This window comes from Amphibalanus amphitrite, unplaced genomic scaffold, assembly GCF_019059575.1.
Source record: "Amphibalanus amphitrite isolate SeventyFive unplaced genomic scaffold, NRLGWU_Aamphi_draft 000803F_arrow, whole genome shotgun sequence".
Taxonomy (NCBI): Eukaryota; Metazoa; Arthropoda; class Thecostraca; order Balanomorpha; family Balanidae; genus Amphibalanus; species Amphibalanus amphitrite.
Genome location: NW_024882297.1, coordinates 262738 through 289858, shown reverse-complemented (window position 1 = coordinate 289858; position 27121 = coordinate 262738). Strand labels below are relative to the sequence as shown.

Here is a 27121-nt window from a genome sequence, read left to right as displayed (position 1 = left end):
ACTAACTGGTCCCCAACCGTGTACCAAATTTGAGCGCAATCGGCCCAGCCGTTCTCGAGATCTGGAAACGCCCCCTGCACGTGCGCACGTGCAGTAGCACCCTAACCGCAACACATGGGAATGCAATGCCTGGTGGGTGCCTACCTGTATGCCAAGTTTCAGCGAAATCGCCCCAGTAATTACCGAGTTACTGAAATGGGAACAAATTTGGCACCTCTTATTGTTGTATTTTGCACGTGCACTGGGGGTGATCCACATACATCGAGAGTATCCTATTTTGGGTAGAAGGGATGCTGCTACCCTACAAAAATTACCGCAAGTCAATCGCCCAAGCGGCTGCTGAGATATGAGCCTCTCAAAATCACTACTTTTGCAAAACAGCTTGAACACCCCTGACTTTTCACGTGGCACGTGCCACGACGGTCACTGAGATGTATCAAAAGCAGGGCTGCGGAGTCGGAGTCGGAGTCGGAGTCGGAGTCGGTCGGAGTCGACAGTTGTGACCGGAGTCGGAGTCGGAGTCGGAGTCGATTTTAGAAACTCGAGCCGGAGTCGGAGTCGGAGTCACCGAAAATCTGTCGACTCCGCAGCCCTGCTAGGTCTGCGGAGTCGGAGTCGGGAGTTGGAGTCGGTCGGAGTCGACAATTCTGCCCGGAGTCGGAGTCGGAGTCGGAGCTGGTTTTTGAAAGCCGGAGTCGGAGTCGGAGTCGGAGTCGCCGAAAATCCATCGACTCCGCAGCCCTGATCAAAAGTAGTCAATTACGGGGTAGAAGGGATGGGCCTACCCAACAAAAAAGACCGCAGGCCAATCGGTCCAGCGGTTGCTGAGATATAAGCCTCTCAAAAGCGTTACAGGCCGGGCCGGGCCGGGCCGGGCCGGGCCGGGCCGGGCCGCTCATACTGAGATTTTTCCGTTATATTGAAAAGACTCACTTCGCTCGCTGCGCTCGCTCGCTCGTAATTATCTGGCATACGTGCGGGGATTGCTGTAATACTTATGCTGGAAATGCAGTCCACGGAAGTGCTCAGAACGATTACGTTGGTCATTGGTGGTGTGGCTACTTCTGAGGTAGCCACTACTCCACAAGTTTGATCGTGAATGAAATGTGTCGAGTTCATCAATCCATGCTAGCACAGCTGCTTTCAAATGGAAAACCTTTTGTAACTCGGTCGCATTTTCTTTGTGTACGTTCGTTGTATCGGCACTTTCAAAGTGGATCGAGTCGGAAGCACTAAGACAGCGCTCATTAATCTCTCCTTTATCCGTCCGTTCGCCGAGGGCTCCACCCGAACAAACTGTCCTCGATGTTGAAAATATTTCTTCTGGAGATGGCTCTGGTGCTGGATCAAGCTGCGCTCTTCATTTTCTTCGAGCAGTTGATATTTATTGGTGCTTTTGACCAGTATCGGCCACCGCCGGCAGACACCGACCGTCGAACGTAAAAGCCACTGTAAATCTCCCAAGTACAACAGCGTCTCCACCCTGCGCCGTCAAAAGTTTATCGCACAATTTATCTCCATTTTCCGGGCGATAAAATTAACTGGTTTCAGCCTCCTAAGATTGAAGAGAATGGCAATAATACGATGGTGTTACAGGTCTGATCTTTCCTTTGTTAGTGTTTTTGGTAGAGCTGCTCACCTGAAACGACACCGAGATAGCTATCGTTTTGTATTGCCTGTGTTAGATGCATAATCTGCCTAGTATGGCTTCATACGCATTGAAAAACTACTTCTTCATTTTTGTCACATGAACATCATGGATATGTGTGTGAATTGTCCATCGTCCATTGAAGGCAGCTATGAGCAATTCCTGTTTTTTTTTTCTCTGAAGAATTAAGCCCTTGGCGCTAACAATTTCAAAGCATCTAATGCGTGAGTACGATTAAGAGATCGTACTCACATACGAATTTGCTTATGTCGGTTTCATTTTGTTGATGACAAATTTATTAGAAGTCATATATCCACAAAGCCCAGTGTCGCTCTGATCATCATCCGCGGGCACGGACCCCGGGCTGTCAGAGACCCTCTGACTGAGACTGGGGACGTTTTTCAATAACGCCTCAGATTGATAGATCTGCGCCACCAAATCGACAACAGTCAGCAAGCTGGCCGAGATAAATGGCTCGCATTGTGGCAGCACGCGGCCTGCGCACAGAGGGACTGTGTGAAAGGGTTGGCACGCCACAATCAAGCGAACGTGATGGATGAAACTGGGAAACATGAGGAGTGCGGCTCGCGGGCACGAATGGGGGAAATGGTGCTGCATTATTTATGTTTCTCAATCCCGTCTGTTGAATTATACTAATAGGTCGTGACAAATGTCCTTTGAATGTGGTTAGATTGTTAACAGTTCCCGTCTCTCGCACAGACACACAGATTGGTCTGTGGTGTAGCGGTTGCGGGCTCAATTTATGGATATTTTGTTTTCGTTTTTGTTTCCTAGCTTTGGTAACCGTTTTGTTGCTGTCTTTGTCCCTTCCTGTCAGTTTTAAGCAAGTCTTAATGCATTTTCTTTTTTTTTTGCACTTGTATGTTGTATTTTACGTCTACGGGTTCTCTTTGTAAAACTGCTTTATCTTTTACTTTATCATTCGGCTCACACTGTTTGTTCCCTGGACTGGCCCGCCAATATCTGCCCAGTGTATCGCCATTCGGCGTTTGATGCCCTCCCCTGGCCGCTGCTGGAGGACTGAGTGTCCAGTTGACGATCGCCGCAGCTGTTCGGACACAGGCGGCGCTAAGTGCTGCCGGGGAGAGGACGCGGGGGCGACGGCCGGCCGGTCGTCGGTCGTCGGTCGCCGCTCCGTCTCACAGCGGGCGGTAATGGGCCGTACATTTGTTCATCATCACGTGCCCCGGGTATCAACACAGTGTCCAGTGAGCTGATGGCCTGTTCGATTTCACTCGGATGGCCCGCTCGGGAACATATGTGAGGTGCTTTTTATCTGTTCCACCGCCGATAAACAACCGGGAACCAGATTGGTTTTTCAGCGACCATGCCAACTTCTGGCGCAGAAAGTAGCTTCTGTACCTATACTACCGAAGTTACTGTTTCCTTAGTGTCAGTAGCTTTGATGGTGCAGTTCATACAACATTTCTCGAACTTTTGAAGAATCAGTTCTGTACAAAAATAGTTCTCTTTGACCTTATTCGGTCGTATCCCGCAAAAGCTTGAAGCAAAATATGACATCAAACTTTATTAACATGCCCATTTGATCCTGATTTCAGGAGAGTTCCTGCCTTCAGCCCGTCTTGCTCTCTCGTAATAACCGTAACTGTCCCTATGACCGTTACCGCAATCATCGCTTCCTTTCCTTGCTTTTGTAATCAGTTCGCCCAGTGCCCACTGCAGCTTATTGTATTATCTTAATTCTTATCTATCTTGTGAAGATAGGCGCTACGAGTATGTACGCCGCAGTCTCTTCCGCTATAACCAGCTCGCCCACTGCAGCCTGCCCACTGTCGAGGATTCGCTCTTCGTTGACCTCTCGCCGGTCACCAGCTGGCGAAGCGTGTGATTCGCTGAGCTAACGAGACCAATCAGCCATCCCCGGCCCACCAGGGAGTTCGGGTAACTGGGGTCGACCGAGGCTCGGCTCTATCCGCCAGCTGCAAACCGCCGAGCTCCGACAGAAGAGACCCAAAGCCCGACGAAATTGGATGATTGAATAACTGGGAACGAATGAATGCGAAAATTATCATCCATCTTCTCCCTGGCAGAACTGAAATCAAGGGATACGCATTCAGTGTCGGCTCATTTGAGCTTGCGGTTGGAAAACTATCAGCATATACCACGGAGAAAGAGAGCTCGATTTCTCGCCAACACAAGGGTGAAAATGACGCAAGGCTCAAGAGTTTTCTTTTGATAGTGCGTTGCGAACAATTGCGAAAAACGTTAGGAGTGTCACCAGCCACCCCCTTGGCCCATCTACTGGGAAGGGTAAATTCATCTGTAAAAGTACAAAGAGTAGCCAAGAAGGTCTATCCAATATATGGTTTACCGATATTGAAAAAGTAACGCGGTAGCGTAGTAACGCATCTGCATGAAACGCAGTTTATAAACTGATCATTGACCAGTGCCAACCTGCCAACCTCAGAAAAGGGGCTACATTAATACCTACACTGGTGATGGAAAATGGTTGCAATGTCCGTTTCTTTTTTCACTAATCGGAGGTTATGTTGTTTGTGTTTCAGCGGTGACCTGTCTACAGAGTTTCCATCAGGAGCCGCAATACACAGAGGTCAACCCGGGTCAATCGGCCGTGCTGCACTGCAAGGTCAACAGCAAGGCCGGGCAGTGCTCCTGGCAAAAGGACGGATATGTAAGTACCTGTATACTTAATCCTCGTAATTATGTTTGGATGTATTGAGGGCATCCACATCACACAATGGCTAGCGCAGCATTCTGTAAGTTGTTACCTCTGGCTTCTGAGATAACCAGTTTGGGAAAATGACTGCTTTAACGCAGAAGAAATCACCAATCGAATGGCACGTCTATCACCGTCCCGACCCCACGTCTGTTACTGTGACGGGTCGTTGATTTATCCACAGCTCGACAGCGCTGGCATTAGGTCGATAAGCACACCGGCATCCTGGCCTCATGGTGACATACTGCCGCACACTCTGTCTCACTTAAACTGTCGATTTATTATGTTTGCGGTGTGTGATTTATAGCGCCGCCACAGAAATAGAGCCGAAAACGAATTGCCCCAACATGGAACGTTTAATTCAGGAGTGTTGCACGAGATATCACTGCTTACACATTTAGTACGTAATTGGAGATTTGATTTTAAAGAGTTTGTGTAACAAACCGAATAAAAATGAGTGTCTGCTTTAACCAAAATAAATAAATTCCTGTCTGGGAAACTGCCTTGCGGGACTCTCCCCCGCTCGAGACCTCGCCCGTTCGCTAATTATTCACCACACGGCGGGAGCTTCATGCGTGGAGCTCGTTCGATTAGACAATTTCGCCTCACCCTCGTGTTTTAGACGGAGAGAAAAAACGGTGGCGTGATTCTGTAGCCGCGTTCTCCGGCTCAGGTGTGGCGTTCTCACACTGCACGACCGGGCGGGGTGCGGCCCGGACCCTCCTTCAGGGGTGGAGCGCGTGCCAGCCGGTCCCAACTCCTGGGCGATTCAGCTGAGCGATGTGAGGGAGACTCAGGTCTCTGACACATGAAAATACGTGTAGTGTATACCCACAGAGCCCTTTGTTTGGGTAAAAGTTATCGGTTCAGCTGAAGGAAAGGAACACTGAAATGCATTGCTTCTCGTGTTCTGTTAAAATGTAATTAGGTGAAAATAAAAGTGGCCAAGCTTCCATCATTTTCGCCTTACGTAACCAATGAAATGGAATACCCTGACATTTAAAGGACACGGCAAAGGTATATTGGTAATGGATCTAGCCAATTCTAGTAGGATTTCGGTCGATCCATATTGCAAAGCTTAGCCGAATAGATAACTATTGAAAAAAACTAAACTATCTATTTACGTACCAACATATACGCGTAGTGATTACCCAACGAGCATGATCATATGCAAGATGTTTGAATAATCCCGCGGCGCATATATTTGGGTTGAATGAAGTAAAGGTATAAATTAACATCTTCGATCGAAGACACCAGCATTCCTCCTTATATAAGACATGAATTATGCCTGTTGTGACACAAGAAATGTGATACATGGTAACATGCAGCGTCTGCTCCTGACACCAAAAGAGATCCATATCACCCCCAATTTGCAGTGCCATGGAAGTGGGCAGTGGGGAAGGGGCAGTTAGCCCAGGACGACCGGCCTGTTTCATCATATGCCACCTGATAATGCCAAAAGCAGTCGTGGCTTGAATAATGCCGGCCAATTTAGCCAGACCTTTCTCCGTGGCGTCAAATAAAGTCTGCAGAGGGCAATCACAGTCGAGTCTGGATGTCCGCGATTACGTCATTTTTGCGCATGATATTATTTCGAGAGCGCCAGAGACGACAGCGTCAATGGCGTGACGCTAAGCTCAAATAGGTATGTGTCATGTTTATCTCTATTTGCATATTGAATCATCATCAACGCGTTAAATGTAAGTTTGATTGATGTAATATTTAATGGTATCCATTTTCTAGGTAATATGCTTTAGATTTACAAACATTTCGAAAGAGATTATTTGTATCAATTTGTCCGAGCGCCAATGCATTCTGGCAGTTCAAAGATGCGTCCTCGCATCAGACGGCTTGCTTTGTTTCGAGACAGATTTTGGCTATTGCATTGTCTGCGTCAAGCCTCAGTAGTGACTCTGCGCCAATATTCATCACATTTGCGCCACTGTGACACCACCGAATGCTGACGCGGTGTTCGTGTTACGGACCCGGTCAGCGCCCTCCCCCTCCCTCCCCTCCCCTCCCCTCCCTCCCCTGACGGGACCAATCTGGGACGGATCAGGCTCGCTGGCGTGCCGGCGCCATGTAAAGGACATATGCGGCCGTTGGATCGTGTGGCGCCGACTCCATCCTGGCCGGTGGAGATTCCCGTTCGATTGACCGGCAGCTGTGGGTTATACCGGCCAATGCCGCCCACCAAGGGCCGTTCGTGCCTTAGATCGGCCGTCAAAGGCTGTTGTGTGTGTTTATCTGGGAATGTTTACTGAAACTGAGAAAATGGGGAGCTGTGAAGCTGTGTAACCATGAAGGAATGCTTTTAAATTGCTGATATAGCCATGAAAAGCTGCGCTTTTCGGCACATGACCTAAATTCTTGGATAATGTGTTGTGAAGCACCCATGAGCGGGAAGCCGCGTTTTAGAACCTGTTTCAGGGATCCTGTCACTTATCATTTTTTACGATTTAATTGGACATAATTGGCTTTAACTCAACACTAAGCATTGGACGAGGGCGTCGAATGGCTTGTCAGCCTTTCCATCTGCATACCGTACATGCCTGCATGTTTGCACGCATATTGTTTGGCAAACGCCAATCAATTATAAGCTGCATGAGGTGCGGTGTTTTCATCATCATGGGTTCCTCTTCATAAGCCTTGTAGTGTTTGCGTCATTCCTGTCATATCATTGTTTCGTTCTAGCTTGGCCAGCTTGGGGTTTCATATCCGGTATCTGTGCGAATCAGGTCGTGCATTTCCATCACAATCCTGGGAGAATCCATGAGAGTGGCTGAACTTTATTACCGTCGTGCTCTGTTCTCTTCTGTTTCCCAAGCACGCTCGCCGATGACCGATTAACATTTCCCACCCCGTCGGGTCTGAATCAGCTGACAACGTAAAAACATAACCTGCTCATCGGGCTCCAACCAATGAAATTTAACATCGTTCAGACACGAACTCGATGTAATCATCATTTTCCACAGCCGCCAGCAGAGTTCCTCCTTGTCACAGCTGAACTGACAACTACCCCTGATGACGTCATTTGCCACACTGACGTCATTATGTGTCCTCTCCCGACAGCCGATTGGTCCGGAGAAGAACAAGTACGAGTGGGCCAATGAGGCTGAGATGGATCGAGGTGACTGCTCTCTGCGAGTGCTCGGGGCCGATTTGAAGTACGACGACGGCCTGTGGTCGTGTCAGGTCACGGCCAGCAGCTTCCAGACGCAGGACGCACTTCGGTCGGTGCCCGCGCCGCTCGTCGTCAGAGGTCAGTCCTGATGTCAATGATTTATTGGGTCGGAGGATAGTCTCTAGTGAGGCCAAAGGAAGTTCCCGTTTGTTGTGAAAGGTCACAGACCATTCCCCGCTCGAGGCAGAGGTCATTTTCTGCTGAAGTCAGTACCTATTCTGCAACTGCTCGTTTAGCCTAAGCAGTTACTAGCCCTATCGGATTACCGGGGCTTGCCCGAAGACTGTAGACAATAGGCCATCGATAGAAGACCAGCCCATCTATCACAACAGACCGATACCGCTGACCGCTCCTCCACGAGCCCTTTCGCTCTCGGTCCAGTTCCCTCACCTCCGACCGTTGGTATCTCCGACTGGTGGCCCACGCCCGATTACCTCTAGTGTCTGGAGCGGGCGCGGGCGGCCCGGCGGCCTCAGAACCCCTCACATCGGGGCGTGCGGCGCACTCGGCGGCCCCAAGAGCGGCTCGCCCGGCTCACCCAGGAGCCATCCGTCTCCCTCCCCTCGCGCGCGGCAGCGCATCTCGCAGCGCCGGCCCGGGCGCACTTCTTTTTATTTGCGAGCCATTGCTGGGTCGACACTGATATGATGTTACGGATGGGGGGCATTCATGATAGCGAGGAAAAAAGTGGAAGACAAAATGTGCGGCGTGTTTCCTTCTTGGCATTTGGTGGCGGGAGAAGACACTGGTGAATTTGTTTATGGGATTTTTGCTTATGGATGTTCATTTGTCATTCGAGTGTCTATGAAATAAAAAAATGTATTTTTGGTGGAAATGTAAAGAATTTTGTTTGCTTGCCTGGGCCACAATATATTGAGCACTCAATAAACCCATTTTGGTAGTAGCCAGTAGGTGTTGGCGGAAGTGAGTGCTATAGCGCTTTTGAACATTTTATTTGAAGACAATGATTTCAAAGGCAGTTGATACTCGTATATTTGTCAGCGTGAGGTGCGGTCTACGTCCGATGCTTTATCCTATTTCAAGTCGGGAGCTGTCGGGTCAAAGTATTTCTCCAGTGCTCCCCAGTGGGCTGAGACCATAGGCGTCGCCAGAGATTTTCGGTTGGGGGGGCAAAATCAACTTTTGTGCTAAAACTTGCCTTTCCCCAGTCTTTACTCACTCGTTTTACATATCATTCGACGCGCAATGGTGCGAGGAATCCGATGGTGACAAAGGTTTCCTTCTAGCTATGACATGTAATTTTTACAGAAAAATTCGAAATTTTGAAATTACATGACAAAAACGACTGGTAGAATTATAACTAGTATATAGTGGCTGCGATTGCCGACGCACTGCAGAGGGCCCCTGTGCAGACGCTCGACTCTAATGATCATTACCCAGAAAAAGGTGAAAAACGCTCCATTTAATCGGATCACCCTGCTAAAACCTCCATTCACGCATGCATGCAGAGGTTTTACGTGAAATGCATAGGACTTATCCCAGCCGCCGATCGTAGCTAAGTTGGGCATTCGGCGGAGAGTGAATGTCGGAAGTGTGAATCGGAAGTACCTAATTCATCTTTGCTCTAGTGAGAGGAAGTGTTTTGTTCACTCGAGTGTGAACAAAAGTTTCTCGTTTTTCGTGTGAAGGGAAGCGCTGCAAACGTGCACAAAAACTGTTAAACGGAACCAAAAGTTACGCACGGCATAGCGGCAAGGGATCCATCAGAGATAGGTTTGGGACTTCCAGGCCATTTCAGGCCACTAAGGGTCAGTGCTGACTCTCAGAAGCATGCTTAGGGTCCCGGAGATCGGCGTGGGTCACCTCAAATATTTACGTGTACGTGGTGCTTTAGGGCTTTCCGAGCCCAAGGTGGGGCCCTCAGAAGCCAGTGTGGGCGGCGGGCGCTAAGAGACTAGGCCCAGGGTGAGCCTGGAGCCCTCGGATAACAGTGTGAACCCTCGGGGTCTGTGTCGAATCCCTAAGGACCCTACGTAGGGACATAATAAATATGGTGTTGCGGACCTCAGAGGGACACGTGAGCTGTGACCCCTCAGATGCCGGCTTGGGGTTAGCAAGGTCTGTCGCCTCCAAAGTTTGACTGAACTATCAGAGGCCAGTTAAGGTTCTCAGAAATGTTCGAACTTCGAAGGCTCGAAGATCCCTGTATGGGCCCTCAGAGAACATGGACACCAGTGGAACTTTCAGAGGCCGGTTTGGGCCCTCTGAAAGCTTCTTTAGGGCTCAGTGGAGCTCCTTAGGAGCCTTTGTTTAAAGCAAGCTCATGAGCCCTGCGACACTTGTACGGTACTTGAGCCTGTCGCAGACATTTGACGAGAGTTGAGAAATGCCCCTAAGATTTCGTTTCACGCTTTGAACGAAAATTGTGTCAGCACTCCAAAACTTATGAAAATCAGCTGTAAAATGTAATAAAGAACGAACTAGGAACATGGAATGGATCGCAGCATTGACATTTCCGAGTCTGGACTCGGAGTCTTGAAGATTTTGGCGACTGCGAGTCAGACTCTGGTTTGAACTGCACGCTCCAACCGAGTCTGACCTCACAGGCATTCTCAGAAAGGTACCCCCATTTTTTCCCCGACTCCAAAATCTCATCGGATCTGTATCGATCTCAGGGGGTGCCCGGTCCGAGGTTGGGGGGGCAAGCTGCCCCGCTTGCCCCCCCGTGGCGACGCTAATGGCTGAGACAGATGAAAGACTTTAGTCTGGCAATAGTTCAGCTTTTCTGACGAAGTGGCGCTGATCAGGCCGACCTGACCGGTCAGCTGTATAATGTTCTGCTGAGCGAAAACCATATATCACCCACCTACGATGGTAACCGGAGTTCGTTCATGAGCTCGTGGAATGTCTAAATAAAGAACGCGTTTAAATTGCTGAAGACGGTCAATTTACGAACTGTGTCAGGTGAATGTCTAACTCTGTCATACAGATATTTCCTCCGCTGATTGAATCGCTATCTTCCGACTAAATAATAATGAAACGTATGTATAGATACATGGTGTCTTAAATCTGGCACATCATGCTGAATACTGCTCGGTCACTTAGCATTTGCAATATTCCGAATGGAAGACAGAAGTAATACCTTTTCGTTCCCATTTCACTGAAAATGTGAGCCCGGAAAGTAAGCTGGCTGGATAAAACAAGACCTTTTACTGCAATCAGCTTATCGGTAACATAGATGACATGAATCATGCTTTCTATCAACATAGATAGCCAGAGATAACCAATCAACATTGATAACCAGAGTTTCATGTTATCTATGTCGGTAATTAAAACATGTAGCTGAAATGATTTATTCAGTTGACTCTAGAATCTCCGTAATTGTGTTTAAGGTATTGTGACTTAGCAGCCACATTAAATTACATACCGTAAAGTGGGGCTATTTGAGACAGTGGGGCTATTTGAGACAGTAAGGTAATGGTATAGTAAAATCGCTGTAAAATGAAAACCGTTTGATGTTTTTTCGTCATTTTTGCTTAGACTGATGTGGAATTGAACAATGGATGCTCTGAATAACCTTTTTGAAAATTTCGAAAAGTTACGAAAGAAATTTGCAATGAAAAACGAAATACAGGAAAACGCACAATTTAAGTTGCTCGAAAAGGACCCCTACCTGCACTCTGCAGCTTAAAAAAGTTGAAGTTTTAACAGCTTCGCCACTGTATCTATCGCTATTACCTTTTTGCTTATAGGTTAAGCACATTTTTCATGAAAATATTTTATATTGTTATCGATACTGCCGATTGCGTAACCCATTGTCTCAGAATCCCGATGATGCCCACCTGGTCAAACCTCAACGGATATGCCAAATAGCTGATGATAACGGTGATGCGATGCACCCGAGAAGACTTACCGCCATCTACCTGAAGTGCATCGACCGTTCGACATGAGCAACACCGGTGAATCGGTCGTGGTCATAAACGTGCAGTGGGTTCATGGTAGGTACTTTTAGCAGCAAGCAATATTTACATCTTCGTAGTGTAACATAATAACCCTTTAGCTGGTGACCAAACTAGTTATTCTGATGAATATGTGCTTAAAATGTGCTTCATCAGTCACTGACTCATTCGACAATCAACATATGTCTACCTTGGTTGACCAAAAAACACCATCGAATGTTACTTAACACATGAACGTACTGTTAGGTGAGCCTATCCAAGTACTTGATGTGGTAGGGTAACCGGCCAATTGATACGGCATGCAGCGATCGAGGAAAATCGGCATAAAATCAAAACCGTTTAACAGTTTTCTGTTATTTCTTCGCATGGAGATGTACAATGGAACAAATAATCATGCAGACCATTCACTCAAATGTTTTGGGAAACCTTTTGCCTTGTTTGATTCATTACAGTGTGCTTCATAAGGTAGCGAGATTGTCTCAAATAGCCCCACCGACTTTCGGTTTATCTGTTTTCACGTCACCGGGGCTATATACAAAAACTTACTTTCAAAATTTTACTGTCGATGACTTTAAAATAGTCCTTGATGATCATCCTGTCAGTTTGAAAGCTATGGGTCACATCATATTATGATAGCCTTAGCATATAGTGATGCAATTTTATACCCTACCGAAATGAAGTGTCCTACGAAAAAGGAAAAGATTGAATATAAAGGTCATATAACAGTCTTTGAAAAAACAATTTTTGCCAAAATGATCAAAATTCAATTTCCAAATGCATGGTGTTTAAAAAATTATCTCTAGCGTGACCGATTTTCTTTAATTTCCTTGCAACTAAAACTGTCTCAAATAGCCCCACCCTATGGGGCTATTTGAGACAGGCTTTAACATAAAAAATAGGGGAGAGCGGGGCCAGTTGAAACACGGGGTCAGATGAAACATGGCTTTATTTTCAACAGTATGCAACATATGGCGTTGCCGACACCACTGCGCATCCGCGCTCGACCACTTCCTTTGTCAACGGCGTTTGGGCGGCAAACGGACGGTAATTTTGATTTGACACTTGTTTTTGTGTTTTTGAGGGGCGTTTGGGAGAAATCGTTCTTATGAATATTTTGTGATATCTCATATACCTTTGTTTGCTGAAAGAAGAACTCCTGGCTCCGGAATAACACCTTATTTGGCCCTTTATTCAGCATGATGCCGTCCCTCCAGCTCGTTTGACATGTGCTTTACGGCGCGTGCGAGATGGCGGGAGCGAATGGGGTCAATTGAAACGCTTCTCTGAGGGTCAGTTGAAACAGGGCCACAGGCCGTTTCAATGGACCCCGGTGACCTTTGCAATGGTTATTGTTCAGGGGCTGTAAACATTAAAAGAAATAGTCCACCTTTGAAATGAGCTTTTAAACTGAAATAGTAGTTTAATAGAGCTCAATTTTTTACCCCTTTTTCTCCAGCCTTTTGCTTGAAAGCACACTATAGCCTGAGATATTTCTCATTTTTCTCATCCGCCCATTTTACCATAGTCTATGTACTTTATGTCACCTATTATGAGGAACTTTGCACTTTTAGCTTTCCAACGACCTATTGAATGTAGCATTTGGAAAAGTAAACCGGACAAAATATCTCCTTAAGAAAGTGGCCTTAAAGAGGAAAACATCCCATTGTTAAGGATAGGTGCAATTGACCCCATGGGCTGGTTCAATTGACCCTCGAATCGGGGTCATTTGAAACGGGCGTAGAGCTGTTTTATAAGCATGCGTTTGGCAGCAAAATATGTTTAAAACATAATTTTACATATCTTAAAATAAAGCCAAAAGAGCATATTTTTTATGGCATTGTGCATTTTTCGATATGACAACTAGATCTCGCTGTACATGTCAATATATAAAAAGTGGTTCAACTGGCCCCGCTCTCCCCTAACCTTAGCCATTATTACTAGCTGAACCAAAATACACCTATATGAAAGAGCTCACAGAGAACTACATTTTTGCAATTTACATGCTATAGGAAATATGAGCCGTTTTAAAGGGAGAGACCAAAAACTGTAAAATCCGTTTCAAATAGCCCCACTTTACGGTATACGTTCTTAATTCCAGTTGTATTTGGGCCCAGTTAACATTGTATTATGCCCGGTTGTATTTCAGCAAATCTTTCATAGATTGCTGCACGTTTTAATAATCTTATCCGCTATTCGTGAAACTGCTAATATTTTGCTAACGACGGAGCCTGCGTGTTTCAATGCAAAGTTAACTTGATCATCAACTCCGAAGCTCATGAGTTGGTTGAATGACTTCATTAAAATGTGACTACGCCGACTGTAAAATATTGAGGTCGTTAAATTCTTCAAGAGCCCCATCACTTACGGTGCATGCTAAGCGTGCTCGTATTTCTCCTCTTCGTAAACTCAGGGAACTATTTTTTTTCTCAGAAGTTTTCCTGTTTCGAAATAGTTTCTGAATAAGGTAACATTTGATTTTTTCAACGCAGTATCGCATCGATCTGAGCTGAACCAAAACGTCGTTTGACCGCCGATTTCGGTAGCTCAGTGATCCATCATTACAATATGGTCTCAGAGGGAAACTTTAAAAAGCTATGTTTGATGTTGCGTTTTATGTTACATTCGGAGACAATAAATAGAAAGAATGGGTCAAAGGGGCTTAGTATCAGGGATCTAATGTTTTCCTTTGCGAGTGAAGTGTTCCAAGTGTGCAGAGGTTTATATATCGACGGGTTTCTTGCACTACGAGTATAACACCCTCTCACCTTATACCAAGATCTGAGACGTTGTTCAGCTTCTCTATAGCTAAGCCTCTCGATTGCTCCCGACACCGTGCACTTAACATAGTCGGTGCAAAAGAGAACTCGTGCCCCTCTTTTTTTCGGACTTTCTAGCCCCGTTTCGACTCATCCCGCTCTTTGGGTACAGTTCTTTGGGATGGCGGATGCAAACAAATTGGGAGAAGTTTAACTTGAGTCCTTATTTTTCGTCACTGAAGTGGATGGTAATTGGCTGAATATCTGCACCCCATACCCTATCTCGTGCTCCGTTATGTCCTAGCCGGTTCAGAGCATGCTCTGCATTCGTCCCCAAAAGCAGTGTTCAGTCGGACCCTAGTCAGTTGAGAGTTTGAGACCGTGTCCCGCCTTCAACTGATACCGTCCAGTTGGTAAGTATGTACGAGTATATTCCGTCTTTGCCTATGCATGTGTGATTTACCAATGGCCCAGTCCCCATTTTTTACTCGTACCTGAGCCATCGAGACTGCGTGCTACCTTTAACTTTGTGTATTTCTGATATCACCCACCCTCTCTTTCAGCCGTTCCTGAGTCGCCTCTGACTGTATTCTACCTTTGTCTCTCTGTGTTTCTGACCCCACCCCTCTCTTTCAGTCGTCCCGGAGCCACCTCAGATCGTGTACTCCTCGGTGGCTATCGCCTCGGGCCGTAACCTGACCGCGCGACTGGAGGACCTGGTGACGGTCCAATGCACCTCCGCCGGTGGAAACCCTCCAGCAGCTATCCGCTGGTTCGTCGGTAAGTGCGCACTCCGCCTCTCGTCTTTCCACCGATCGATATGCTGAAAAGCAAAGGCTAATTGGCTAATTGCTGTTCTGCCTAAAAATGGCAATTCTTTTAGGGGAAGGTTGGGTGATTTTGTAAAGCAGGTAAGTGCATTTTGCGTAGCAGTTATGCCCGTATACAGAACTGAACACATTTGAAACAAGATATTTCGAAGAGTTTGAAGTAATTTAGGAGCAACGCCGCTCACTATTTGTTTTCGAAAACGTGCGCACAACCCATCGGCATTTTCAATGGCGAAGCCAAATGACAAATAAGATCTACAAAATTCGTTGTCATAGGAGATGGCCGGAAATAAATAAGTTTTTTTGTAGTTTCTAATTGATAATTCCACAATTCCAAGCTGCTATTTGAGTGGATACATTGTGGGACAAATTCATATCGTGACTTTGAACAATTCATCGCTTCCTTGCCCTTGTTTATATAACGAAAATGTATAACGACCGCGATAAATGCGTGGTTCTAACCCCATTATCAGACTCGTACAGTGAACCCACCTCTGTGGCCACTGTGTCATCACCCTGCCGTGTCGGCGGAACAAACGGACCTAGTTACCACCTCTCCGTGCTCAGACATGTGTTTACGGCGATAAGGCGTCCAAATGTCTCCCGACACGGGATAGGTGCGCCCGCAGTGCAGTCTGATTCAGCGCCGCACTGCTACTGTTTATGGACGCAGCTGGGCTGGTTACGTCAAACGAGCTGCAGGTTGCATGTGTGCAGTGCATGGAGGAGTTATTTCCCGGGCTGCCCGCGCCACCACTGACCCGCATATGGCCAATGTGGGTCGGAGCGCGCGGCTATTTCGTGACGATCGCTCTCGATGGAATGATACATTATGCTTACAGAAAACGAAAGAAATCACATGAATAGGTATGCTAACTGCAATGGACAATGTGAATTTTTTAGTAAAAAAAAAAAAACAGTAGAAGCTTGAGAGTTGTCCCACGTTGAGCCCAGGAAAGACAAGTCCGTGATCGTAGGAGACTACATACATAGGCATGCTTTCGACTTTAACGCTGACCTGACCTGACCCTAACCTGACCTGACCTGACCTCTCCGCCAGGCGAGGAGGACCTCACGGCGCACGCCACTCAGCAGAACATCAGTGACTCGGACGTGCCACGAACCTGGACGGCTGTTTCCACGCTGCGGCACACGTTTCTGCGCCGCCAGGCGGGCTCGTACCTGCGCTGTGTGGCTCTGCACCAGGCCTGGGAGAGCCAGTCGCAGGACACAATCGCTCGACTGGACCTGCAGTGTAAGTACCCGCTGGATTTGAAATGGAGTACCGGCTGGATCTGGAGCATGAAGTGCCGGCTAACCCTGTCCAACGTTGTAGTTAGACGGTCAATTGAAGACTGAAACAACACACTGTTAACTTCTAGATTAGAAAGAAATTTTGTCATTTATTGATAAAAATAACATTGTCCTATGACTATTGAATGAGGAAAAAATAATGTTCATACTTCAAAACAACATTCATCAAGTTAAGGTTATTACCTGTTTGTTGTGCACCTTGCACCATTTTAATAACGTTCGGATTTATGTTAAGAATGAATTCGAAACACTTTGTAATTGAGTGTCTGTCCATTTCGACGGACCGCGCGCCATTTGGGCGGCGATATTTCTGAGTTTTCTCGACGCGGGTTTTGACGGCACCTCTGAGGATAGGATCATGTCGGCTTCTGAGTCTGCCCGGGCTGGCTCGAAACAAAGTGTTCGTCTTTAGTTAGCGAGTTGTCTCGGGCCTAACTTGTGCGGCGTTTTGGGAAGTTTGTGAAACCACTCAGTGTTGCTGGCCGATACGCCGGCGCGTTGTCGGATTCTCCGCGAACGTGTCTGGGACAGGGACGGCCCGGACCGGCCCACGGCAATGTCCGAACGTGACGGTGTATTTCAGCCAGAGGTGGAGTGGGGAGAGATCCCCTCCCTCCACTCCGTCCGGGAACCGTCGGCGAACGCGCCCGACGCCGCCGCCGCCCGCGGAGAATCGAAACGATACCGACGCTGTGCCCATCTCGACGGCTGAAAATAAATATTCCGTTACGGGACAGAGGCCTTGCATGATAATTGCATGATACGTCTTAAGTTCTGGAGCGGCCAGCTTACGTTCCGGAAAATATTGTGAGCGCCTAATTGAATTTCATTCAGAGGAAGTTTATCAGGCGTAGGTTTTCGGTACAATTGAGAGACTCGCCTCCCAATGGGGAAAAGGACAACGTCCGCTTAACCCGCGCGGGGCTGGGGTCTCCAGCCGAACGCGCGGGGCTGGGGGGGGTAAATTTTACCCCCCCTGTTATCTCCCGAACTAATGGTCCGATTTGGAAAATTCAAACGCCAATCGAAAGCTCTCATCACGAACTACTAAAAACATGTACTTAATTTAAAGTTTGAGGTCAAGGTCAAGGTCAGGTCAAGGGTACAAATTGCAAGTTTCTACAGTATCGGCCTTGCACCGTAGTTACCGAAGAATGGAGTCATGGACTGAGACTGATCGCCCAAAACGTGTTCTTAGGCTACCAAGACAATATTCGTTGCATACAATATCATTCAAAGGTCAAGGTCAAGGTCAGGTCAGGTCAGGTCAGGTCACCAAAAAACAAAATATAGAAAAGGGCATGTGCGACACATGTTTTATGGGTCATTTTACTCATAAAATTCAATAGGCACACTCAATAAGTGATATGGACCACCTCTGGATGAATTTCAGGTCGAGGTCAGGTCAAGGTCAGGTCAAGTGAGGTCAAATTTTGAAGTTGGTTGTTAAGGCCTAAAAAGGTGTCTATCTGATGCAGTGTTTCACGGCGAATCGAATGGTGCTATTTTTGTTTCCGTACGAGGTCTAGAACTTCCAAAAAAGTCATTTTTCAAAAAAATTGTGTGTCGTGACGTCATAAAATTTTGAATAACTCCCACATTTTTGAACCGATTCTTCTAAAATTTGGTATGTAGGTGCACATAGACCACTTCTCTGACATATATTCCGGTTTTTTCGATAGACTCAAAATTTTGGATTTTATAATGATTTTCCCAAAAAAGTCAGTTTTTTGAAAAAATTTAGGCAAAAATCCAAAATTTTCAAAAAACCGAGATAGCCATTTGATAGACAAAGTAAAATTACGTATAACCTTTTTTGTTACATCTTGATTCCTTTAAAAATGAAGATGTTAGCGGCGTTTGAACTTTTGCCGTTTTTGAGGCGAAAATGGCGAACATGATGTCACTAAAACGTCGATTTCTCAAAAATTTTCCGACGGATTTCGCTCAAATTTTCAGGGAACGTGTCAAATTGATGTAAGAAAAGGTACTGAAAGTTTGGCGGCGCTGCGCGCCGCCGTTTTTGAGATATCGCAAAAATTCGCGAGGGGGGGTAAAATTTACCCCCCCCCCCAGCCCCGCGCGGGTTAATGCAACAAAGAAATCATTTTTTACGAAAGGCTCACCGATCTCAGCACAATCATTTGGTTTTCGTTGCATTGGAATCACATCCATCCCGAGAGCCATTGTTGACCTGTCGTTTCGCCATTCGCAATGGGAGTTTGCGGGGGAACTATGACGCGATCTGAACCGATCCTTTGTTAGCCAGGGCTGCTTTCTTTAGACGGCAGCTGGTATGATAAGTACCTACCGGAGATTTTCAACATTGTTGAGTATTTCCTCGTCACTGCAGTGGAGCGCAACTGATCCCTCTGGCACTTAGCCCGCACAGCAGAAGCTTCTCATAAAGACCGGCCCAGAAGCTCTGAAACAATTTCATAATCACATAACTATGCCACCGTCCACCTCCATAAGTGGATTCTGACGCTGGTATTTCTGGCTACATTAACGCTGGGATCCTTCATAATATTCATCCTGGCTATCAATATGCGTAGTGTGGCCCTTCCAGCGTATATGCTTTCATATGGAATGGATCATTTTGGCGAATATGCCGCGCTGCAGTTCACACTCACTATTCATGGTCGGCCATGACTCCAGGAAATTACCACCTTGGTTCGCCCACAGATATATTCATCTCCCCGACTCACTTTGCATTTCCTGTTAAGACAGAGGCCTCAATCGACTTCAATGTGGTTTCTAGACACCGCGATGACGTTTCAAAGCTCAGTAAGGTCTCTGGGCACACCACCTGCGCAGTGGAGAGGGACGGAGCTCGCATCCGCCGGCGTGAAGCCGTTTTGCAATGCTCTTCAAATGTCAACTTCGCGAGCTGACGGGTTTTTACGGTGCAGTATGATGCACTTCTAGTAACGCTCTTTCGACTTCCGATTGAGAACCGTCGGTCTCAGAAGATTTTTTTTATTGTCCATTCATTAAAGGGAAAGGGCCACCTTTAACATGGGGATTGAAACTGAGATAGCCATCTTGTAGCCCGTGTCCGAAAACCTGTCTGTCTACCTCCTTACGGCCGATTTCGGCCTCCATTCGTAGCAGACTTGTAAACGACTCTGAGTTGATTCGTGAATCGACTCAGAATCAAATCGTTTTTCGATGAGTCATGAGTTGATTCGAATCACTTCATCGAGGAACTTGATGAGTCATGAGTTGATTCGAATCAATTAAATTTAACATCATGAGTCATTTGATGAATCGATTCAAATTTTCAGACTCAAACAAAGAATCGACTCAAAAAAATTTGAGTCGTTTACAAGTCACCATCAACACCCTAATAATCAATGCTAGATCACCCCCTCAGCTTTAGCCATCACTTAACTCCATATTTCAGACTTACAAGAGCCTCAGAGGCTCAGGCACAGGCGCCTAATGAGCCAAAAGCATTTGGCAATTGGTACCTAGGTACTAGAGGTGGCAAAACTGGAAAATTTTGGGACCCGGACCCGGACCCAGTCTGACTGGCACATTTCCAGAACCGGTCAGACCCGGTCTAGGTCAGCATTGGAACCAGATGGACCCGTTCCCGAAATTCATTTGGAAAATTGTGTACCTACTGTGCAAGAAGAGAATGTTTTCTTTCCAATTGAGCAACCTTGTGTTGCAAAGTAAAACACTCATGCCATGGTCATTTCACTTCGCTTCACAGTTTGTATTTTAGAACCAGATTCAGGTCATATTTAATAATATAAGGCGTAAGAAGAACAATGATTTTCATGCTCACCTAAGCCCCTTTAACTACAGCTGCTAAAAATGATGTGAACTGGGGATCCATGGAGCAGTGACTTCATCAGTCAGAACCTAACATCAAACATGGAACAAGATAAATATACTGATACCTTTGCTAATATTCTTGGTAAAAGATATTCGTTTTTAGAATGGAATACATAAGTCCTTCAAATATCAACTATATAACGTCCCAAACCAGAAATTCAAAATCAAAATAGAGAAACATAAAACTGTAAGGTCCGCCAGAAATGTCGACACCAATAGCAAGACAGAACAGGCGTTAAAACACTGCAAAATTTTGTTGGCGTTAAAGTACTGCAAAATCGAAATGGCATTAAAGTACCGCAAGGTTGCGATCATGACTTATAGTTCGTTTTTTCTAAGTTCGACCCTCACTGTAAACATCCTTTTGAACAAAGCACGAGAATTGCTAGCTGAATTACTTAAAAAACTGGTTAGCGCACATTGTACTAGAGATACGAATAATATTTTCCAAATAAGTTCTTAACACCGATAATATACCATTCTGTTAAACGCCGTACGATTTATTGACTAGTTCAATTATAATTTCTGACAAGTCGTCTTTCCCTGTGGGGTTGTATATATAGGCAAATACGAGCTAGGAGTCTGGGAAATAAGAGCCAGGAAGAAATACTTTTGAATAAAATTAATCGTCCATGTGAAATCAATGTGCGTCAGTCAGTTTTCTCAGTAATTCAGCTAGCAATTCTCGTGCTGTATTCAAAGAGACGATTTGAGTGAGGGTCGAACTTAAGAAAAACGAACTATAGTGCCAATTCATTAACGTAGAAAACAAACTACAATTTGTCGTTAGTACTTAGATATAGAATAAAAACCAAAGTTTCTGGGACTGACCTGATTTTGATCTTAGCGTCTTTGAGCTGGGATCCATGAGCAGAGTAATTGCGTATTACAAACGTATCACTATGATGAACAAGTAGGAAAATCCGTTCCTGATGCACATTTACTCGTCAATGCATTCGGGGTCTTTGTATCAATGTCATTAGGCGTTTAGTATGTGCTAGAAAGGAGACTTTGTCCTCTTCCCGATCGTGTTCCAAAATTGTTACCTTTATGCAGTAGATTAGCGTGCGTAAGGCTTAGCATATATGACGCTCAAATGCGCCGTTTTCATATCAACACGGAATCATTGGCCTTGGAGAATGGCATTGGTATTGACTCAGTTATTTGCCAGCTGTTGCCGTATGATGGCGCCAGTAGAGCGCTAGTGTTATACGCTCTGCTAGCGCCACCATGCGGCGCCAGTTGGCTAAAAATCTGTTCAATATCACGGCTTCTGGAGAATGCCTTAGATTCATTTCATACAGATAGAAATAATTTCAAAGCTGATTGAGTTATGAAATGCATTTAAATATCAAACCAAGGCCATGGGTATCAGACATGAACTGCGATTTCCGGTGGGCACAGTGACTTTGGTAATTGGTATGTCAATGTCTTTGAAAAGGCAGGTAAGATTTGCAACTGGTCAGCCTTGCTTCAATTGGATTTGTGTCCATTATAAATGGATTTCAGTCATACTTACCTCATATGTTATTGGTATTTGATTTCTACAGCCTAAAATATTGTTGGGTGTGTACAGCAAACTGAATGGAAGTGATGTGTACAAACATTTGAAGTATTTTCTGGACTGCTTGCAGTTAGAACTTGTTTGCTTTGTCAGTTGGGGAAACTACGAGGAGCCAAACAAAAATTGGATTAGCCAATCAGCGGCTGGAGTGGGCGGGGCGATGACCATATATGGTCATAAAATCAGACAACTTCATCTTTTCAATGAATTTTAGCATTCGAATGAAAAAATAAGGCATAAGAATGTTTTTTAACCACACAAGGCCTACACTCACCCGGTGCATAATTAACTGGCGGCTCTAAATCGCAGAGTTACAACGCAAGGTCAAACCGTGATTGGCAAATATGGCGGACTGAAACAGACGCGCCAAAAAATGTAAGCAGTACCGTGGTTTAAAAATGTCATTATTTTTATTATTTTGTTTATGGTTTTTCTAATTGTAGTTAAGTTATTATTTTAGAATTAAATATTTTTGTTTATTGTAATTAAATTAAATCTTTTAGCAATTTTCTTTCATAAAACCAATCCATTTATTGAATGGCCAGCTGATTGCGACGCCCAGAACCTTCAGAAAAGCCGTTTTCCTATCGCCATTTTCGAGTCAATTCACCGAATTTAATCAAATCACACCAATTCCTAGTGAAAAATGGAAGCCTTTTCTCTCCAATAAGTGGACGCGATACCGCAAGTACCGGCTTGTTATACCGTTTTTCACCCTTAGTAGCGGGGGCTGCATTTATGCCCATATATGGTCATCAAAAGTCCATTTATTGACCAATCCATTTTTTGACGTTCGCCTCGTAGTTTCCCCAACTGTTGTTGTAGGTGACAAGATAAGAAATTGAAGCAAGACTGACCAGTGACCAGTATGCTACAGAATAGGTAGCCCAATCTGCAGGAATATTAGAATTCAAAAGTGGAATTGGGACTTAGGAACTGGAAACTGCATCAACCATGTTTGCCAAAGTAGGTACCTATGTACCTAGTCTTACTAGGTAGCTGCTTGAATCTTTGGTCAAGGCTACTATGCTGCTTAACAAAATTGTGGTATGTGGCATATTCATTTTATCATAGCTTTGAGTCAAATAATCAACAAATGCCTATAGTGAGTCATGGGTTGAATGAAATAAGTTCAATAAAAATGTCGTGAGTCATGAGTCGATTTGAATCGATTCATCAAAATGTGTGAGTCATGAGTTGATTCGAATCATTCCGTTGGCTAGTTGCTCGAGTCATGAGTTGATTCGAATCATTTTATCGAGGAACTTGATGAGTCATGAGTTGATTCGAATCGATTAAATTTAACATCATGAGTCGTTTGATGAATCGATTCAAATTTCCAGACTCAAACAAAGAATCGACTCAAAAAAAATTTGAGTCGTTTACAAGTCTGATTCGTAGTTATCGGCAATTTTAAAAGAAAATGCGCCAGGAATGCGTCCTTATCCCAGGAATGCGTTCTTATCCGACAATACAGCCACCCGCGGCGAGGCTTTGGTTTTTTACCAATCAGCTCCAACCAGCTCAGCTTTAACCAATCAGCTTATCTGACACAATCCGACGAGTCTGTCTTCTGAACGCTGATTGGCTTGAGTGTGACGTCATCGCTATGCCATCATACAATAGGTGCCGTAGAGAGTATCAACATAGTACCAATATGTTAAATAGTTTTAAATGCTTTTTCGCGAATTGTGCACTTCTGGCACCAGTTTTAAAAAGAAAATGAAAAATAATAATGTCAAAATGAAAAACAACGATATCTTCATATTTCACGAAGGTGGCCCTTTTCCTTTAACAGCAGCTGGTTTAAAGTCTTTTTGTGATGCAACGCTGAAACAACAAAGAGCTTCATCGAAAACCACCGAGAACAAAGACAAGTTTTCGTTATGTTTAATTTTGTTCTCATTCCTGAGACCTCACAGAATGCCGGCGCGATTTCCTGATTTTAATCAACAATTTTTTCCGTGTGGATGAACGGTCCAGTTTAATACCACGCGGAGACAACAAAGACCTGCGTCGACGTCCACTGTTTAGGTCCTGTTCACTTTGTTGTCTGGAGAGACGACAATATTGCCGGACTAAGCCACGCGGCATTGTGCCACTGGTCTTCTGAACTCATACGCGGCGAGTGCGGCTCTCCTTTGGAGCTGCGTATCGTTTTATTTGTTTGTGTGTCCGGCCCAAACCCAGCGGGGGATTGTCCGACCGTTGCTCGACTGTCAGCGTTTCCGGAGAGCCGAGGGACGCCGCCGCCGACCCTCCGACCAGTGATCTGTCCAAGCAGGAGACACGCATTTCAGAGCGTGACTGGCCGCGGCTGGGGCCCGGACCGGTCGGCCCGGACCCCGCCCGGACCCCGGACCGTACCAGAGCGGGGTGACAATCCGATCAGAGGCCGATCGGCAGTCATTTGTAATTGTAATCCAGTGCCGATCGGCGGGTGCGCACCACCGCACTATGGTTGGAAACGGCCTCACGGATGGCCGGGGGTCAACGCGAAAAAATGTTTTGCCCATAACTTGTTAATGCGTAGACCGACTGCGATGAAACTTTGCATAGGTATACCAGTGTCTTTCGTGCATCATACAGTAACTCAGAAATGACGAGGTCACGTCACGTCACGCGTGTGTGACGTCATCATTGCAAGTATGCTATAAGTCGCCTATGTCTTTCGTTATGTTATCGATATCGCTAGGCATTTTGAACATGTTTTGAATACTGCTATTACTGAATGGATATTGTTGTTATGCTTTAGGGCGAGAAATATCAACGTAGTGACGCACAGTGTCTTACTATTGGTCATAAAGGGTCAAAAATTTGGAGAAAGAGTATTTATGATTTTTTTTTAGATTGGGCAAAAAAGTAAGAAATAAAATGACGATCAAATGACAAAACATGCGTCAGATTGACCCGGCAGTTGCTGGGGTATTTCCCCATCCGCCGTTTGCCGGGGGGGGGGGGGGCGTTCAACGCCCCCAGCCGATAACTCGCGAACAAATAGGCGCAGCGAAACGCACGAGGCGCGGCAAACGAAAGAAGAACGCGACGAGACGATTCACAAGAATACTTTAAAGTTGAATTTCGAGGTCACAGGTCGGGTCAAGGTCAGGTCAAACACTTGAAATCGGGCTTTCAGTAGCATGGACTTTAGAACCTCGCAATCGGTGCCGATCGCGTTTCGCGTTTCGATTATATCGTCATCAGTTGGTCCTAAATAAATTCAGTCATCAGTTGGTCCTAAACAATCTGTCACAACTGTCACAACTGTCACAACCCTTCATATAAGTGCTAAAAGAGTGTCAGATCAATGTAGGGGTCAGTCAAACATAGGCCACTGGCCAGGGTCAAAGTCAGGTCAATCAGGTAAGCACATAACCCCGAAAATTAAAACTGGTACCTATTCGCAGCCCATGCATGACAGACACATGTTTTATGGGTACTTTTGGGCGTAGAACACGATGGTGACATTCATTTTATCATATACGAGTACGTGGCTGGTTGAAAAAGATCAATTTCAGAAATGCATGCATCATGGTCGTGAAGTAGTCACGAGAAATTGCCAACATTCAGTTCAAGATTTTGGAAAATGTAGAACGATGATCAAAAACCATAGATAGCCATTTGATTTGCCATGGTATTGGCAGTGTAATGGCGTTTACAGCATGTCTGTATGTCTGCTCTGTCGGTGGATATCCATATCCATACTCCAGGATATCCATACACGTTTGCACGATATCCATACTCCAGGTGCAGGGGCGAGCAGTTACTTCTTACGAGGGGTGCGGAGTCGAAGTCAGAGTCGGAGTCAGAGTCGGAGTCGGAGTCAGAGTCGCCCAGAGTCGTGGCAACGAGCCAGGAGTCGGAGTCGGAGTCGGGGTCGGTCAGGAGCCCGCAGTGGAAGTCGGAGTCGGTCCGAATCGGAACAGCTCCATCACGACTCCGAAACACTGGCAGGGGTCCGGAGTCGGAGACAGAGTCGGCCGGAGTCATGGCAACGAGTCAGGAGTCGGAGTCGTAGTCGGAGTCGGATTTGGCGCCACCACGACTCCGCAAACCTGCTTCTTACCATCATTTATAAGGATAAGCGATTGCAAGACTAACGAGCCGACCTGGTGCTAACGAAGCGACGGGTAGGTACGCCTCGGGAGATGAAGCTTCACGGACGATTTTGCGCACAAGTGCGCAGTCTGCTTTTACGTTCCCCTTACGCAGAATTGAACAGAGATTTATTCTGCCAAAAAGCTCAATGGAGGTCGATGGAGAACTTTTTGTATGTCCAATGAAACATAAACGTAATTTTGCAAATATTGCTGTGGTGACACTGCAAACAGAATGCAATGCCGTTCCTGATTTTGAACACGCATGGGAAAAAGAGTCACTCCACTCGATAGCCAACATAACAAGGATTATTTTGATATATAATAATCCAGTTTTACAACGTCATGGAGGTACTCCACATGCTATCACCAGCGCGGTTGTTTAAACCTTTGACGGCGCACCAAAAAAAGCCACTATCAGAAACTCCCGATTCCACGTACAATAATAGAGACTAAATGCGCAACTAAATAATTTTTTCTGCCCAATTCAAAACATTTCATCAATTTCCAACAGAACGACACCCCAAATATACATAAATTCCGAAATTGCCCACGGCCATCCGTGAGGCCGTTTCCAACCATAGTGCACCGGCGCGGTAATTGATTGTGATGACGGCGAAGGGTTGTCGGCGACGGAGGGGAGGGGAGAGGGGTACATCAGCGGCAGCTGCGGGGTCGGGAGAGCCACCGCGTCCGGAGGCAGTTTGACTAGCGCCCAGAACACCTGGCTTGGAGGGACGGGCGGGAACATAACACTGTGAGAACACAGCCGCTGGGAACACAGTGGAGCTCGCATCGGTTTATCCCCGACCGACCGGACTTGTCAATTCGTGTTCGACTGTGAGGGTGATAGCAGGAGGACTGACGGGAGGGAGGGAACTGGAAGGACGGCCACCGGTCGGAATTCGACCGTTGAGGACGGGATGATCCCCGTATCGGAGCTGACGGCACGTTCGGGGCGACGGGATCTGGAAAAGCCGCGATATCGTTTATTGGTCACGGGGTGGCCGGTAGCTGGGAAGCGTCCCATGCTTTGTGATTAATCACACCCAGGAGGATTAGCACATCCCGTTTATCTATAGTGGGGTTCTTCGTCAGTACGTTTTTTGGGGGGGGGGAGGGGGAGAACTACTATTTGTCGACATACGCACTGGACGCATTAATTAATAAGGTGATCGATGACTTATTTTTTAAGGAGACTTAGCAAGGACGTAGACTAGGTATTTTATCAAGGAAAGTGCCC

General features: G+C 46.0%; 1 protein-coding gene across 2 annotated transcripts in view; it reads left to right on the top strand.

Annotated features, from left to right (window-relative positions):
* Nucleotides 1-27121, top strand: part of LOC122366394 (hemicentin-1-like) — an 88887-nt gene that overhangs the window by 43994 nt on the left and 17772 nt on the right. For both annotated transcript variants that reach the window (XR_006253880.1, XM_043338605.1), the window contains exons 2-5: nucleotides 4195-4322; nucleotides 7440-7629; nucleotides 14864-15007; nucleotides 16118-16312. Coding sequence is in view for 1 of the 2 variants with exons in the window: in XM_043338605.1 (XP_043194540.1) it covers nucleotides 4195-4322; nucleotides 7440-7629; nucleotides 14864-15007; nucleotides 16118-16312 (657 nt within the window). In the remaining variant the exon portion in view is untranslated. The remainder of the gene's footprint in view (nucleotides 1-4194; nucleotides 4323-7439; nucleotides 7630-14863; nucleotides 15008-16117; nucleotides 16313-27121) is intronic.